This window comes from Aulonocara stuartgranti (assembly GCF_965226115.1).
Source record: "Aulonocara stuartgranti genome assembly, chromosome: 12".
Taxonomy (NCBI): domain Eukaryota; kingdom Metazoa; phylum Chordata; class Actinopteri; order Cichliformes; family Cichlidae; genus Aulonocara; species Aulonocara stuartgranti.
This window is the reverse complement of record NC_138948.1, coordinates 2,091,914-2,109,709: the sequence shown is the minus strand read 5'-3', so window position 1 is coordinate 2,109,709 and position 17,796 is coordinate 2,091,914. Positions and strand designations below refer to the sequence as shown.

General features: G+C 40.8%; 1 protein-coding gene across 1 annotated transcript; it reads right to left on the bottom strand.

Moving 5' to 3' along the window:
• Window positions 1–564: 564 nt before the first annotated feature.
• LOC309719152 (granzyme K-like) lies at window positions 565–12,457 on the bottom strand. Its single transcript, XM_082555069.1, has 6 exons — window positions 12,226–12,457; window positions 7,267–7,419; window positions 6,018–6,162; window positions 4,670–4,805; window positions 2,756–3,025; window positions 565–2,659 (listed from the first exon to the last, which is right to left on the bottom strand). Exons 2-6 carry the CDS (start codon window positions 7,328–7,330, stop codon window positions 2,507–2,509), a joined length of 768 nt encoding a protein of 255 aa, XP_082411195.1. The 5' UTR covers window positions 7,331–7,419; window positions 12,226–12,457; the 3' UTR covers window positions 565–2,506.
• Window positions 12,458–17,796: the final 5,339 nt, after the last annotated feature.

Here is a 17,796-nt window from a genome sequence, read left to right as displayed (position 1 = left end):
CGGCCGTCTTCTTCTGTTTGTCTACCACCACTATGTCCGGTTGGTTAGCCACCACCATTTTGTCCGTCTGTATCTGGAAGTCCCACAGGATCTTAGCTCGGTCATTCTCCACCACCCTTGGGGGCATCTCCCATTTTGACCTCGGGACTTCCAGGTTATACTCGGCACAGATGTTCCTGTACACTATGCCGGCCACTTGGTTATGGCGTTCCATGTATGCCTTGCCTGCTAGCATCTTGCACCCTATATATATATATATATATATATATATATATTTTGCACAAGATCACATTGACAGACATGAGGATACTGAACTATTTTCTTTTAAGTTTATACCCGTCCAGACACTTGCAGGGTCTTTGACAGCTTTGCCCAATTGGAGACATGGCATGCCTAAACGAATAAGGAGGGTGCGCTGGGAATGCCTGATCTGCGAGTTCTTCAACTCCCACCTCAGGCAGAGCTCCAGCAGCATTCTGATGGATACTGGGGACACTGAGTCTGAATGGACTAAGTTTAGCACCTCCATTACCAAGGTGGTTGGTGCCTGTCGCGATGGTAACCCTGAACCAGATGGTAGACACTGGAGGTAAAGGGAAGAATCAGGCACAAGGAGTCCTATCAAGCTTAGTTAGCCTGTGGGATTTCAGAGGCAGTAGATATGTACTGACAGGCCATGTGGAACGCAGCTTTTACAGTGGGTGAAGCAAAAACCTGGGTGTGGGAGGAATTCGAAGAGGCCATGGAAAAAGACTTTTGGACTGCCTCGAAGGGTTCTGGCAAACCATCAGGGAACTCGAGAGGGGAAAGCAGTGATATATCTGCACTGTGTATAGTGTGAGTGGAGCGCTGATCATTTGAACTGAGGATATTGCATGCTGGTGGAAGGAGTATTTCGAGGACTTCCTTAATCCCAGTGACATGTCTTTTGTAGAGGAAGCAGAGTCTGAAGATGAGGGGAAAGACTTGCCCATCACTGGGGGTGAGGGCACTGAGGAAGTTAAACAAGTCCTTGGTGGCAGACTTCTCCAACACATCCACTCTAATGCTGCTATTGATCATCTACACCCACGGTGTGGGACGGAGAGATTTCGCAGGTCTTTCCTCCCCACTCCTGTCAGACTCCACAACAAAGACTCCAACTGAACAAACACACACATCCACACATGTGCAATAACACTAAGTGCAATATTCCTTTCTGGCATCGTTGTATTTTTACTCAGTTGTATACAGAATTTGTATTCTATTTTTATCCTATTGTATATTTTATTCTATTTTATTCTACTGTATATAGTATTTTATTTTATTCTATTCTGTACAGTTGCATACTGTAGTTATGTTTCTGTTTCAATCTTTCCTATGTATACACCATGTATATTAGTTCACTCACACACATGTATACATATATATTGGTTTTTATTTATTTCCCCCCCTCATTGTATATTGTTTTCCCTTCTTTACTTTTGCACCTTGTGGCCCAGCTACCCACTTTCACTTTGCAAGAAACTGCACAATGACAATAAAACTCTCTAAGCATTTTAACAATGACATTTGAAAGGTACAGTTTGAAACTGCAGTGCAAACAAATAAAGAAAAAGAGAAGGAATTGTGTCTTTATTTATTCATGCCTCCAGCTTTATTAGAAAGTAAAAAAGTAGCAAGTATATCAAGCACACAGTCATAATGTGAAATGGAACAAATAAGAATGTAAAGAATGTCTTTTTCAAAAAAACTGTCCACAAGCCTCATTTTCAGTTGGTTGTATAAGATGTGTTGAATCTGTTTGACAGTCTGAATATCTCACTTTTTTATTTTCAATTTCAATTATATTAAATTAAATTTTATTCAAACATCACCAAATCACAGCAACAGTCACCTCAAGGTGCTTTATATTGTAAAGTAGACCCTACAATAAAACAGTAGGATATAATACAATAATATTTTACGTTCATTGGTTTTGTATATACATAAAAAATGCTTCTCCCTGGTTTTACTGCAACAACCAGGAACACTTATGTTTGGGAATTCTTTAATTTATTTGAAAAAATTATTATTAGAAATAACCCTGTTTCTGTACAGTTTGTATGGTGAAAGAGGGTAAAATGCCAAACTGTGTTTCCAATTGTGTATGCAGCAGACTAGCCAAGTGCAGAATCTATAAAAAAAAGTGCAGCAAGCTAGCAGAAACTAAGCTATCATAAAATTTAAAAGGAGCAATGAAATTATAAACCGGATAATGGTCTACAGCAGGGGTGTCGAACTCCAAGCCTCGAGGGCTGGTGTCCCGCAGGTCTTAAATCTCACCCTGGGTCAACACACCTGAATCAAATGATGAGTTCATTACCAGTACCTTTCATAAGAACTCCAAAACATGTTGAGGAGGTAATTAAGGCATTTAAATCAGCTGTGATGGATCAAGGACACATCTAAAACCTGCAGGACAGCGGCCCTCGAGGCCTGGAGTTTGACACCTGTGAAATCAAATCATGCTGGTGGTTTCACACATTTAGAATAACTTCATCGTGGTTTTGATCCAGTACAGCTGTCCCTCTGAGACAAACGAGTAGACTCCAGGTTTTTTAATGACACCACAATCCTCTCCAAAAGAAGTGACTCCAACCAGCGCTCCATCGCACAACAGCGGCCCTCCTGAATCCCCCTGCAGCAAGAACAAACACATGACAGTGTTTCAGGTGTTGAGCTGAATGAACATTTACCTCAAACAAGGAAAAATACATGTATTCTTCATACGTACCTGACAGGTATCAGCGACGTTTGTACCATCTGAACCAGCACATATCATGTCATCAGTGATAACAGGGTCGTGGTCGTAATAATCACGAGAGTTGCACGTCTGTCTGTCGACCACGGTCACATTGACAGACATGAGGACATCTGATGGTTGTTTTGTTTCGGTTACTCCCCATCCGGCCACCAGACACGTGCTGCCAGCTGCCGGGTCTCTCACAGTGTTGCCAACCTCGAGCCACTGCACTGCCCTGGTTTTCCTCACCGGTTTGTTAAGCTGAAAAAAAGTTAAAAAGAATCTCAGATATTGGTGATGAATCTCTCTACATTAACTACATTAAATAAACAGATATTTGCTAAAGAGTTGTAGCACCACTCATTTATTTCTAATATTTTGCTTGGAAAATATGAAGTATGTGCAGTGCTGAGTTGAAACATGTCTATAAAGACATGGAAATACATTTTATATTTTAAAAAAATGAAACTAAGTTTTAGTTAAGTGAGCAAAACCTGAGTTGGCTGTAGGAGGTACAGCAGGTTATCTACTAATCGGATGGTTTGGTGTGTGATCCCTGGTCTCTCCAGTCTGCATGTCAGAAATCCTTTGGCAAGATACTGAACCCCACGATGCTCTCTGATGCTACGTTAGAGTGTGAGTGTGTGTCAATGTTAGATAGAAAGCACTTAAGCACAGAAAGATGTGTTCGGGTGAATAAGCCATGTTGTGTAACGCTCTGAGTGCTCAGGTAGAGTAGAAAGGTGCTAAATAAGAAGCAGTGCATTTACATCGTTTGTATCGGTTGTGGGCAAAAGACCTGCAACTGACAAATAAAGGCTATCTCATCATCTCATCATCATCATCAGCAGAGATGGGCAGTAACGCGTTACTTGTAACGCGTTACTGTAATCTGATTACTTTTTTCAAGTAACGAGTAAAGTAAGGGATTACTATTGCAAAATCGGTAATTAGATTACCGTTACTTTCCCGTAGGAACGCTGCGTTACTGCGTTACTAAAACCGTGATTTTTTTTGCGAGAATGTCTCATGACAGTGACGTAAGCAAGTGCGACGTTGGTGACAGCAGCTGTGTGCAGATCAACAATGGATCATATATTGAGTGCGGGAGAGAGTATGAGCGTGCAGCGTTTAAAGTGTGGAAGTACTGACCTTACTTTGAGTTTGATTCCATAAAAAGTGACAAAAACATTAGCGTTCATCGTGCGTGGGAAGAAAACTTCTTTTCACAGCGAAAAAAACCCCTAAACTTCCGAGCAAGCACCGAGTAGCTACGACGTGATGGGAAACTCACAGAGACACTCGCGCGGATTCTTCAACTGACCGCAGCACACCTACACCAGGGTAACCCTCCGCCTACCCTGCTCCTGCTTTACAGGTGAAAATAGAGCAAAAGGACCGCTGAGTCTTTGACTTTATTTATTTTCTGCTGTGTTTTACTTGCATCTGTTTGAAAGAGTGAGTGAAAACACAAAAAATATTTTATTTTATGTGCTGGAATGTGTAGAAAATAGGTTTAAATGTTAAACTAATTTATTCAAGTCAGAGAATGTTGCATATAATTAAATGTTTTGCTTGATGCATAAAGTTAAAAGATTAAAACTGATAAAACAAGTTAAAAAAAGAGACTTTTCCATTTGATTACATTTTGTATGATGGATTATGTAGAAAAAGTAGAATTGGGCTGAAAGATCTATCACTTTATCACCTCTTCAGGTTGTAAATCGTGTTTTTAAAAAGTAACTAAGTAACTAAGTAACTAAGTAATTAATTACTTTTGAAAATAAGTAATCAGTAAAGTAACGGGATTACTTTTTGGGGGGAGTAATCAGTAATTAGTTACTGATTACTTTTTTCAAGTAACTTGACCAACACTGATCATCAGACCCTGATATATCACCTTACCTTCAGCAACATGAGGTCATTGTCGTGCTTTGCACAACAGTAGTCAGGATGAGGAAAACTTTTCTCGACGACTCGGAGTTGCTTGGAATGTTCGTTTTTCGTTCTGGAGTGGGCTCCCAGCATCACCCAGTAACTCCTGTAAAAGAAAAAACACAATCTGGTGATGAAGGTTTACATATTTAAAAGGTTAACAGGTCAGCGGCTTCTAAAACAGTCATCATAGTTCCTTATTATTGTGTATTACTACATATGGCTGGGTTATAGCTGTTACTGAGCTTTGGGTGAATCTGCGTTATTTTCTCTTTTTAAGCTGAATGAAGAAATTTAAATGTACATAAAATGTTTTAGATGAAGAAATGTATCAAATGTTTGATGTGTATGTAGCTGTGGCTTCTGTGTTATTTTAAGTGAGTGCAACACTTCTTTCCCCCGCAACAAACATGGAAGGAAAAAAATGAAGATGAACTTTTGCGAGACCTCCTTTGTGGCCCATCCTATCCCAGAATTCATAGCGCAGCCCAGCCAATTCCAGTTTCCAACAATGGTGGCAGCTGCTTAGTTTTAATATTATTCTTTCTGGGTCACAAAATAAAATTTTAAGATATCAGGCAAAAATGTAGCTGTGTAAACTTCAAATATCTGATTGGTTTATCAAGACATCACATATTTGTAAAAAGTGCTCCGATGTTTTCGTAGTCGTCTGTTACCCACCCGCTGCGCTCGATAGCTGACTGGGAGGTCGAGGCCACAAGAGACGGCGAGAATACCGCACTCCCGGCACACTGTGCCTCGACCTCCCTGTCAGCTTCCTTCTGGCGGCCTCCGAAAGATGTGGCCTAAGATTTTGAGAGATCCCGAGATCTCACAAAAGTAACTCAGGATCTCGCAAAATTTTATTTTCATTTATTTTCCTCCCATGTCCCTCACAGGGCTCCGTACTTTCCTTGTTATTCCATCACAAATAACATTTTCTAGAACACCTCTGTAAAACAAATAAATCTATGAACAAGAATTCAACTTTAAATATTCTTTATATTCATTCTCTCCATTAAAATTTATGAGCTTTGCATGCATAATTATAGCAGTGTGTATTATTTTGACTGTGGAAGAGAAGCAGCTGAGCTTCTCTCCAATGACTGGATGAATGACCATTTCTCTAAAGAAGAGGCCAGTCATGGCTTACAGAAAGCACATTCCTGCTGCTCTGGCCCTGATCTCATTCTTTCAGTAACTACCCAGAGCTCGTGACCACAGGTGAGGGCAGTGACCTCTGGGTAGTTACTGAAGGAATAATAGTCATTGAAAATAAATACTGCATTATTTTTAAAATAAGGTCTCAGATTCTTACCCAGTGCAGTGAGCAGCTGTCAGCACCCACTGTGGATGGATTAATGTCCCTCCACACCAAGAATTAGTCACAGTTCTCACATAAGCCATGTAAGGCAGTGAGTGTGGCTCGACTTCTTTCCCATTAATAATCTCAGAACCACGACCTGAAACAGAAACAAAATATCAGGACACATAAATCAGCAGATGAGTGAAATGGACTGGTTCTTATATAGCGCTTTTCTACTCTGTCTGATCACTCAAAGCACTTCATACAACTAATTCATTCACTTAAGTATCTAACATTGATACTACGGAGAGCAACATGGGGTTAGAATCTTGCTCAAAGCTATTTGGCATGCAGACTGGGATCGAACCGCCAACCTTCAGTAACTGACCTGCTCTGCCACCTGAGCTATAGCCACATTGAAGATATCAGCAGTGTGACGTTGCATTATGCTCGTTTACATGAAGATTAAAAATGTCAATAAGTAAATTAAATTACAGTGGAAATTACAGAGCACCCAGAGAGCTGCCCAGCCAGGCAAGATAAACTTTACTTGTCAGGATGAGACTTCTACCCCGTCTCTGTCAGTCCCTGCATCCCTAAATGTCTCCAGTTGTCCGGAGTTCTCTCTGTCTGTCTCCTTGGTGCATTTAAACCCCTGTTCCTCCCTGTCCTTGTCCTCGTCGTCTGTTGTCTTCGTCTCCGTTATCAGTCATCATAATTTTACCCTCTCTGTGCAAGTCTGCAAATTTCTTTATTAAATCATAAGATTCTTAAATCCATCAAGTCTCTCTGTGCCTGGGTCCTCGTCACAAAACATGACATCACTGCTTTGTGCATTTTAACACAATTTAATCCCACATTTGTGAAAGAAAAGCAAAACACGTTTTTAAAGTCTGTAACAAAACCATCAAATCTGATCAAGGTTATTTAAATGGATTGGAATAAAAAAATACATATCCTAACCTTAATTACTGGGAGAATAATGAATGATGCTCATAGTGAGTAAAAAGTAAACTGAGTGCATTTTTTGGACAGAGATTCATTGTTAATGTATATGTATAATATAATACAGATACATAAAAAAAATACACTCCAATAACAGAAGAGTCCTTGAAATGTACAAAATATATCTATACTTTTGGTGTTAAAATATTACATCTCAACCACGTACTGTATGGTTTTTATATTTTTATTGTGTCACACAAACAGCAAATATTGTCCAAAAGTAGTAAGTAAAAACTGAGTGGAAAACATCACTCACCTGGCTGGATGATGAAGAGGAGCACACATGAGATGAGAAGACTGAAATTCTTCAGGCAGGACATTTCTTCTTCTTCTCTCTTTGATCAGACGCTGAATGCACTGAAACTCACTGTGATGCTCAGCTTTATATGTTCAGCTCAAAGGATGTGGTCTGACCGTGGAAACGAATGAGTCAGCAAAACAACACTCACTCAAACCTTCAAATCTATGGTCATGAGTATCAGTAATATCTACACTCCCCCCTCACAACATATGCGTTTAATTTGTGAAATATACTTGGATACTTATAACTATAACTTATTTATTCAAATTGCAGGAATGTCTTAAAGACATAAAGACTTGGATGGCCACTAATGTCACGGTGAGTAGGATGAGCCGTGTGGAGAAAAATGAAGGAGGATCCAAATGCAGGCACGCGTGGAGGAGGTTTATTGTAAATATAAAACACAAGTAGAAAACAGCAAACAGAACTAAAGCTAAACTATACTGGGAACAACTAAACATGAACACGAACAAGGGTGAGCAGAGGCACATGAAGGTTGAGAGCAGGGAGACAGACAGACAGACAGACACACACACACACACACACACACACACACACACACACACACACACACACACACACACACACACACACACACACACACACACACACACACACAGTTGATTTACGGGAGACTAACAAATGGACCAGCAACTAGAACCTGAGGAGACACGACTTAAATACACACAGGAGAACACGAGGAAATTGAACACAGCTGGAAGTGATTGATGAGACGAGACAAGAGAGGCAAAACTGAATACACTCACATGAGACACGGACCTACACAATAAAACAGGAAACAAGAAACAACTACACAAAGATGCAGACCAGACACAGAGACACAAAACCTAAGAACTAATCCCTTAACACAAATAAACAAAAACATAGAATTCTAATAAAAAATCAACAAAGCACAAGAGTTAGAATATAACCCAAAATACAAAATGAAACCAAAACATGAGAACTCAAAATACTGGGTCAAAATGACCCAGAACCGTGACAACTAATTTTCTGCTTCAGCTAATCCAAAATGCTGCAGCAAGAGTCCTGACAGGGACTAGAAAGAGAGAGCAGATTTCTCCTGTTTTGGCTTCCTGTTAAATCCAGAATTCAAAATCCTGCTCTTCACATACAAGGTCTTAAATAATCAGGCCCCATCTTATCTTAATGACCTTGTAGTACCATATCACCCTATTAGAGCACTTCGCTCTCGCTCTTGTGATATTATTCTGTTATTATATGTTACCTTATAGATGTAATCAAAATAGTTGAATTATGATATTGTTGTAGATCATATTATACCCTTTAAAATAGAGTGTGTGATCTGTATGTAGTTTAGTTCTCATTATACTTTTGAGTTAACAGAACATATTCACATATTAGTTCATTAGATAAATGTGCATCACTCTGTATCCTTGATCTGCTGGGAATGTGTGACACTGTTTTCTTGACATGCATAATTGTTGAATCATGAAGAGAAGGTTGTAAGCAGGAGACTCTGTGTCTAAAGACAGGGGAGATAGATAGACCACATTCCACACCCCCACCTTACAGAAAGCAGAGAAACAACTGCCGAGGTCATAACTTAGGCGCTGTAACAGAGAAAAAATGTGATGTTTTGGCTTTTACGACTAGCTGGGGGCCACTAGAGACTATAAAAAGCTGAGCAACCCGTCACCATTTTGAGACATGTGCCTGACCCTCTGGTAGCATCTCTCCCGTCCGGACGTTGTAATGCTCTGACTGTTGAATTGTATGGAAATAAATGATTGTTGATTGAGCATTGATACACCGAGTATTGTCCTTCCTTCAGCCCAAAGATTCAAAGAACTGCGTGTTTCCAACACTCTGCAGGCCTACTTGTTGAGTATTTAAAAGTAGAATGGGAGGCAGAGCCTTCAGTTTTCAGGCCCCTCTTCAGCCTGAAACTTTCCTTTTTGCTAAAGCATATAGTTAGGGCTGGACCAGGTGACCCTGAATCCTCCCTTAGTTATGCTGTAATAGACGTAGGCTGCCGGGGATTCCCATGATGCATTGAGTTTTTCCTTTCCAGTCACCTTTCTCACTCACTATGTGTTAACAGACCTCTCTGCACTGAATCATATCTGTTATTAACCTCTGTCTCTCTTCCACAGCATGTCTTTATCCTGTCTTCCTTCTCTCACCGGTCGCAGCAGATGGCCCCGCCCCTCCCTGAGCCTGGTTCTGCTGGAGGTTTCTTCCTGTTAAAAGGGAGTTTTTCCTTCCCACTGGGTCGGAAGAATAGACAGGAGGACAGTGGGAATTGCGAACCTGGGCATCTGATCGCTGTTTGTCCCGCACTTCGGAGGAAGCAGCAGCGCAAAGGATCTGAAAGTCCAGCAGGCGTAGGTCTTATTAAGGTTATGTCTCCACCTGAAATGCTTCTCACTTGTGATCTAAATGCTGGAATAGAGTCTTAAAGTTTTAAACCGTTCATCACCAAAGTATATATTGGATTGTGTGGGTCCCCTGCCGAAGACTAAATCCGGACACCAATACATACTTATAGTGATGTGTTCAGCAACAAGATTTCTGGAAGCAATTCCATTACGTATACTGAAAGCTAAAATGGTGAAAAAGGCACTAATCAAGTTTTTCACTACCTTCGGGCTCCCAAAGATTATTCAAACAGACCAAGGAACCAATTTTACTTCAAAGGTGTTTGTACAGGTTGTTGATGAGTTGCAGATAAAACATGTAAAATCCAGTCCATACTACCCGGAGAGTCAGGGTGCCTTGGCAAGATTTGATCAAACCTTTAAAACTATGCTGCACAAGAGAGTGGGGTGTTGGTTTGCCATTATTACTGTTTGCCATCAAGGAGGCCACTCAGGAATCCTTGGGGTCCAGCACCACGGATCTGGTGTTTGGACATGTGGTCCGTAGTCCCCTCTGGCTTCTGAAGGAGAATTGGTTGTCAGAGACTTCTGAAAGTCAACATAATGTCCTTGATTATGTTAGCAGACTCTGGGAAATGCTTCACCTTGCATGTCAGTTAGCTCGGGAAAACCTGACGCATGCAAAGAGTACCTCACCTTGTAATGAACAACATGTTGATGTCGTAACAAGACATGGAGCCAGTGCCAAGACAGATGCAACTGTTGTTGTGATTTGGCGCTATATAATACAATTGAACTGAAATCAATTTTAATTAAACATACTGCTCAAAAAAACTGTAAGTAAAAGTTTGAAGAGTCTGACATTCTGATGCCTGATGGCTCCTAAGACCGTCAGTTACTCACCACCAAACTGGTCATGCAAAATCATTTTACAGGCAACGTTCTTCACGGCTTTTTCAGATCCTTTCACTTTTGTCACATGTGCTCAGGGTAAACCTGCTCTCATCTGTGAAAAACACGACGCAGTACTAAACGGCCTGTATTTGTACAGCGCTTTACTAGTCCCTAAGGACCCCAAAGGGCTTTACACGTTCAGTCATTCACACACATGATGGCAGCTACATTGTAGCCACAGCCACCCTGGGGCGCACTGACAGAGGCGAGGCTGCCGGACACTGGCGCCACCGGGCCCTCTGACCACCACCAGTAGGCAACGGGTGAAGTGTCTCGCCCAAGGACACAACGTGAAACCTTCCAATTACAAGACGAACTCCCAACTCTTGAGCCACGATTGCGGTGGACCTGCTATTTCTGATATTATATGTTTATGTTTCCACAGGACCCAGCAGTAAGGACAGAGCCCACTAGAGGATGCCGGGGCCTTAGGCCACCCTCATCAAGTCTTTTACTGAACATTTGGTCAAAGACACTCACATCAGTGTCTTGCTGGAGGTCATTTGGTAGCTCGGGCAGTGCTCAGCCTGTTCCTCATGGCAGAAAAGAGCAGATACTGGTCCTGCTGAATGTTTAAAGACCTTCTACAACCCTGTCTAACTCTTCTAAAATAACTACCTGGACTACCTGTGCAACCTCTGTAGAGTCAAGGTATGGCCTCATGCTACCAGTAGTGACACAGATCTACCAAATTCCAAAACAAGTTTTTAATTATCGAGCAGTATGTTAGTGAGTGCTGAAATATTTGAGCCTGTATGCTGTAAAACCATGCCACGCTAGAAAATGAACAGTTCAAAGAAGTCATTAAAATAGTTACATTTCTCAGGCAGAACATTTCTTCTTATCTGTCTTTTACCAGGTGCTAAAAGCTCTGAAACTCAGTGTGATGTAAAGATTTATATCATGAGCACAAAGGATGTGGTCTAAATATGAATTAGTAAAAAAGAGACAACTGGGCTGATGCATGCTGATATTATTTAAGCTTGAGGTCAAATTTATCATAAATAATAACCATTTTATTTAGATGCTAGAGGCTCTTTATATGGTGCAGCACACTTTATCACAGCGTGTAGATGTGTAAGTGCGTCACTGAAACTCTCAGTTTTACTTATGAGGCTTTCTTAAAGCTGTGTTGTAATTCAGAAAACACAGAAAAAAGCTGGAAAAACATTGTATTTTTTGTCATCTTTAACTTCCACAAACAGTTTCAATTTCTTAATATTTACTGAGAATAGTTGCAGACACAGCAGTTTCATCAAAGATGTTTTTTATACTCAAAAGAAAGTCTTTTAGGTCTGTCCGTGATGCTGAGATTGTCATAGTCCGGACTCCGTGTTTATGTTTGAGGTTTATTAATATTCTGTGGTTTTGTTCATTTTGGCTTATTTGTGATTATTCTCAGTGTTTAGTGTTTTCCATGCCTCCCTTGTTTTTTGTCTAGTGTTTTTGGTTCTATGGTAATGTTTTCTGGTTCACCTCCTCCCAGTCTCATCTAATTAGCATCAGCTGTGTCTTCCCCCTGTGTGCCATTTCCTTGTTTCCTTGTGTGTATATTAGCGTGTGTTTGCCTCTGTTCTTCGTCGGAGCTTCTGTGTCTCACCTGTATTTCTTCCGTGTGTCAGTCCTGTTGGTCTTCCTCTGTGTTTTCTCAGCCTCAGTCTCCTCGTGTTTCAGGTTTGATTTTCTGTTTGTAGTTTTCCCAGTTTGGTCCACGCCATTCTAGCTTCTGTTTTGTACTTCACCTATAAAACTCACTCCCTGCATCGTCTGCGTGTGGGTCCACACTCTTCATCTCCACATGGTTTCCCTCGCAAACTGTCACAGTACGCTCCGACCATACTATGGACCCAGTGGACTCCGTGTGATATCAGCAGCCCGCAGTTTCCTCAAGGAGAGGGTGAGGCAGGAGGCTAGGCGTGCCCAGGAGCACGAGTCCTTTGACGGGTCTCGTTTGGCTCTAGGGAGTGTCCCACAGCTTCCAAACTGAGATGGCTACGACCGGTCCGCCAGTGATCCGAGGGGACGCACCTGTTCCCGTTTTCGCTGGAGGCTCAGGTCACTGATTAGCTCAGCCACCTGTTCAACCACCACCTTCATGGCATTAACGTGTGGCACAGAAACTGCACTGTGGCAGAGAGGAAAGCTCTACAGAGGGTGGTTGTCAGGTTTATATTATTGGATTGTCATTTATGCTTAGAGTTGTATAATCAAATTCACGTTGGTAGAGGGTTGATCCTTAATAGTCTGCAAAGACTCTGTTCTGGCATTCACACTCACATCCTGGGGTCACGAGAAGAGGTCGTACCTTCTCTTATTGTTTTATGGTAGGATAAACGTATCTATGTCTGTTTTAGTCTAAGTGCCTTTTGTTTAGATGAACTGCTGGACTTGCAGACCAGCAGGTTTAGGGAAGTCGTTTATGGGTTCACACATTAACTGAATTGTCTTGAACGTTCCAGCGAATAGGTTTATGCTACAAACCTATCAGTGGTGAAGGCTGCACAGAGAGTCCAGCGAAGGACCAGCCAACGGCTTGACAGAGGCTCCAAGGATTTCATCCCAATGCCTAATGGCAGTCAGGATACCGTTGCCTGTAAAGTTCTGTGTGTCGCTCCATGGATGCTTCTCCAGACCATCACTGACTCACCACCAGACCAGAATGATGTTACAGGCAGCATAACGTTCTCCGTGGCTTTTCCAGACCCTCTCATCTGTCACACGTGGTCAGGGCAAACCTGCTCTCATCTCTGAAAAACACAGGGCTGACAATGGCAGGTCCTCTATCAGTGGTGGACCTGGTCGCAGGCAGGAAGCACAAGGCCTACCAGGGGATGTTGGCCACTCAGTCTAATGTCATAAATCCTTTTTCTGAACATTTTGTAAGAAACATTGACACCAGTTGCCTGTTGAAGGTGATTTTGTTTCTGGCAGAGCTCAGCCTGTTCCTCCTTGCGCAAAGCAGTAGATACTGGTGGTATTGAACTGTTAAGAACCACCTACAGCCCTGTTCAGCTCTCGCTGAGTAACTGACTGTCCCCCATGACTCCTCCACGCTCTTGAGACTTGAGGAGCTGGGCTACCTGTGCAACCTCTGTAGGGTTCAGGTACGGCGTAATGCTAACAGTAATGATACTGATCCCAGTCAAATGCAAAACCAGTGAAGAAAAAAAACCTGTCTGAAAAAACTAAGAGGGAAAAAATTTCAGTCGCCTCCACCTGTAAAACCATTCCTGTTTTTGAGGCTGTCTCATTGTTTCCCCTTTAGAGCACCAGCTGTTAATTTGATTAACACCATAACAATTGAAACTAATAAACAATCCCCTCTGCTTCTTAACTGAACAGAGCACATTCCCAGAAATGTAATTCTGTTGATGTTATACTCTCATTAAAGGTGTTCTTTTAATTTTCTGAGCAGCATATTAGTGCGAGTGCATGTATATATTTGAGCCTGTCTCTATGCTTTTTACTTCGTGTGAATTATAAAAGTTAAGAATAAAGTTGTGCACTTGTAGTCATTGTAGATGTATGTATGCTGTAAAATCATGCACACTGGAAAACAAACCGTTCAAGGAAGTCATTAAAATACTTTATTTCTCAGGCAGAACATTTCTTATCATCTGGCTTTCATCAGTTGTTAAAAGCACTGAAACCCAGTGTGGTGTAAAGATTTTCATCATGAGCTCAAAGGATGTGGTCTAACTGTGAAACAGGGACAACATCAGCATGTATCAATCCACTTGTCTATCTTACTAAGTCAAATTTATCATTAATAATAACCATTTTAGACTCTTGATATGATAGAGCACACTTTATCACAGGCTGTAGACGAGTAAGTACGTCACTGAAATTATCAGTTATATTTATAAGGGTTTCTTAAAGCTGTGTTGTAATTCAGACAAAACACAAAACAGCTTGAAAAAACTATTTGTGGTAAATGATGAAAAAAACCTTAATATTTACTGAGAATAGTTGTAGACACAGCAGTTTCATCAAAGGCTAAAACATAATAGTGTAGACATTATTTAACAGTAGAGAGGTTTTTCATTAGTAGTCACTAGCTCACTAGACGACTTTAAGATGAATGCTAAGTATCATATGTGTGTCATTTCTGTCAAAGCGCTGAATTATTTATGTTGCAACAATAATCACTGATGGTTAAAAGAACACTTTCCCAGTTTGCTAATGTATGAATAACACGTGCTTTTGAATCATTCTTATATATTTTCCAGTTCTTACAGTGAACTGTGTGGTTAAAGGAACATAGTGCCTACAAAATACAGCACAGAGCATCACCGATTGTCACAGTATGAAAAGTTCAGTGTGTGTGTGGAAGCAGACATACATGGGTATGCTTGAAAAACAGAGATTTTCCATTTTCGTTTTTTTTTTTTTTTTTAAATCCCGTCCACAAGTGGAGTTTTGAAAAATATCTCTTTCCACATGTAAACGCCCAAAACGCAGTCAAACTGACACGGTTTTGTAAATGAACTCAGGCGCAGACCAGGAGACTTTTGCAAAAACTGATAGTGTGTTTATTTACAGTGGTTTCACCGGAGGAAGGGTCCGGGGCTCCAGGGTAGCTTTGAAACATGGCTTTCTTTTTGCCAACAGTAGGGTGATTTTTATTACAGGTGTCAAACGATGTGGACAAGCTTTACTCATGTGGCCTCTCTGTGAGCAACCAAAGCATAAACCTTTACTCTTAAGGAATGTCACCTTTTCTTTGTTGGCTTTTAGTTTGAATGAGTCACATATGTCCAAAAAATGATTTTGGTTACAAAACAAGCACCGAGTTTGATCTAAGCCTTTATCTTCATGACTTATTTGAATATGTTCCAGTTTGTGTTTGTCATTGTTCTGTTCTGAAACTACAGCAACAGAAGTAGCAAAGCTACTGCTTTTAGTTTTAAACGGTGTCTTTGATGGTTTTGAAGCCATCTTTTCTTTTGTGTTGTGACTCTCTCCAAAAACAGGATCTAATGCAGCTCCTGTTTGCTTTTCAAGAAAATCAAGAGGATCTTTAAATCTTGTTGTTGCATCTTCAAAAAATAAAAATACAATAACTGAGACTTACAATGAAGTATCGTTGCAACTGGTTTACTGAACCTTCTTTTCAGTGCTTATACAGAACAGGAGCATCCATTTTCTACTGCCTCCTACAGGACACACTCTTCTTCCACATCCTTACACATTAATGTAACACAGAACCAATACTGCCTCTCCTGGCATTACCATTGTAACAACACACTCATTCTGTTTCTTTCAGATGAATAACAGGAACTTAGGATGTAGGTATCTATGAATAATAACTATTATGCATACTCATATATTTATATAACCTACTAATTTCTTGCGATACCACACTTGCTCTGCGATTGCACTTTTCTGTTATATCAACAACTAGTATTTGCCGAAGTCTAAAAGGCAACTTAGAAAGAATGTATAAGCTCGTAATGCTGAAGCATCATCAGACTTTAAAAGTGACCAGTTAAGAGCCTTGTCTATAAATGCAGACGTTATCTTTGGAAAATTTGCATTTTTGCATCTGCCATAACCAACTTAGTTCTTAGAGCCAATGCTTCTTTTCTTGCTTTTAATTGAGCTTCTTCCAGTTCAAGCGCATGTTTTTCTTGCAGTGCGTCCACCTTCAGAACCAGGAAGCTGTAACACTGTTTTTGCAAATAAAACTTGAATCTATCCACTTTACAATCAGACTTAGCAATGACAACGGACAAACATCTGCACTCCAGATATCAGATGTCAAGCTAAACAAGCTTTCCAAATATTCAGAGATGAACTTACACACCTGCTTGTACTTTTCTGGGATAGCTTCCTCTGAGATGAAATGCCGGGTTGCCAGCAGATAGAGAGGCTCCAAATGCTCAATTAAGCATCGAAAACAGAAATGTAAAAGTTTCAGTTTGAAGCAAGTCCACACTGCTGACATCACTGCTGACACATCTCACACATGATAACCACTCTATCACGTGACGCATACTGCTCTGACGTACTAAGGTCATGACCTGGGTTATACCATGCTTTATCTTATCAGTTGTTCAGTGCACTGAAACTGAATGGTGTTAGGATGCCTGGGTCGTTGACCCAGGGTTTTTGAGTTTATTATTATTTATAATTTCTAGTCTTTGGTTTCTTTGTTAGAGTTCTGTCTTTTGCTTTATGTCTCTGTGTTAGCCTTAGTTGCTGTCTCCCCTGTCGGCTATATCCCCGTGTCCAGTCAGTGTCTGTGTCTGCCCTGGTCCCACGTCTCTGTTCCCTCTGTAGTGCCTGCATGTGAGTCTGTCTTTTGTTCAGTCTGTGTTTTGTGTTTCCTGTTTTACTTTGAAGGTCTCTGTCTTATCTCAGTGTGTTCAGGTTACGCTTCCTTGTCTCGTCAGTTCTGATTTGTCCCAGCTGTGTTTCCCTCCTGTTACCCATTCCCTCTGTGTATTTAAGCCCTGTGTTTCTCTGTGTCTGTGTTGCGATCTACCGTTTACCTAGCTGTGTGGTCTGTCAGTCCGCCGGTGTAAGTTTATTTTGATTTTTTCCAGTTATGTTATATTTGAGTTTAACATTAAAGCTGTTTTGAGTTCACATCTGTCTCTGGAGTCTGCATCTTGGGTCCTATTCCTGTCTGCACACAGCCGCTCATAACAAATGGGGTGCACAGCTTTTATGTTGAGCTCAAAGGATGTGTTCTAACTGTGAGTCATCAAAAGGGAAACAGGAAATGATGCAAGCTGTTGGTGTTTCATTACATGTGGTCATATTTATCATAAATAATAATGATTTTGTTTATTTGTGTTATGTAAGTTTTTTTACATGATGCAATACAAATTGTGACTGTTTGCAGATATGCAATATTGGATTGATAAGATTATGTCGGGATCATCAGTTTAAGCAGCTGCATTACACAAGCAGCACTGAGTGCAGGTCCACACTGTCAGGATTGAGTTTCTACAGGTTATAATCCTAAAAAAGTTAAACACTGTGTGTGGAGGTAAATGATGAGAAAATACACAATGTTGCACAATGTTTACTGAGATACTGAAATCACAGTGCCGTGGATGTCCCGACACAGCATAGATGGAAACAATACCCAGTGTGTGCTCTCACTGAAAGAAGAGTGAAAATGCCATTTGTCTTTTACAGGGGCGAGTCTAGGGTCAAAGTT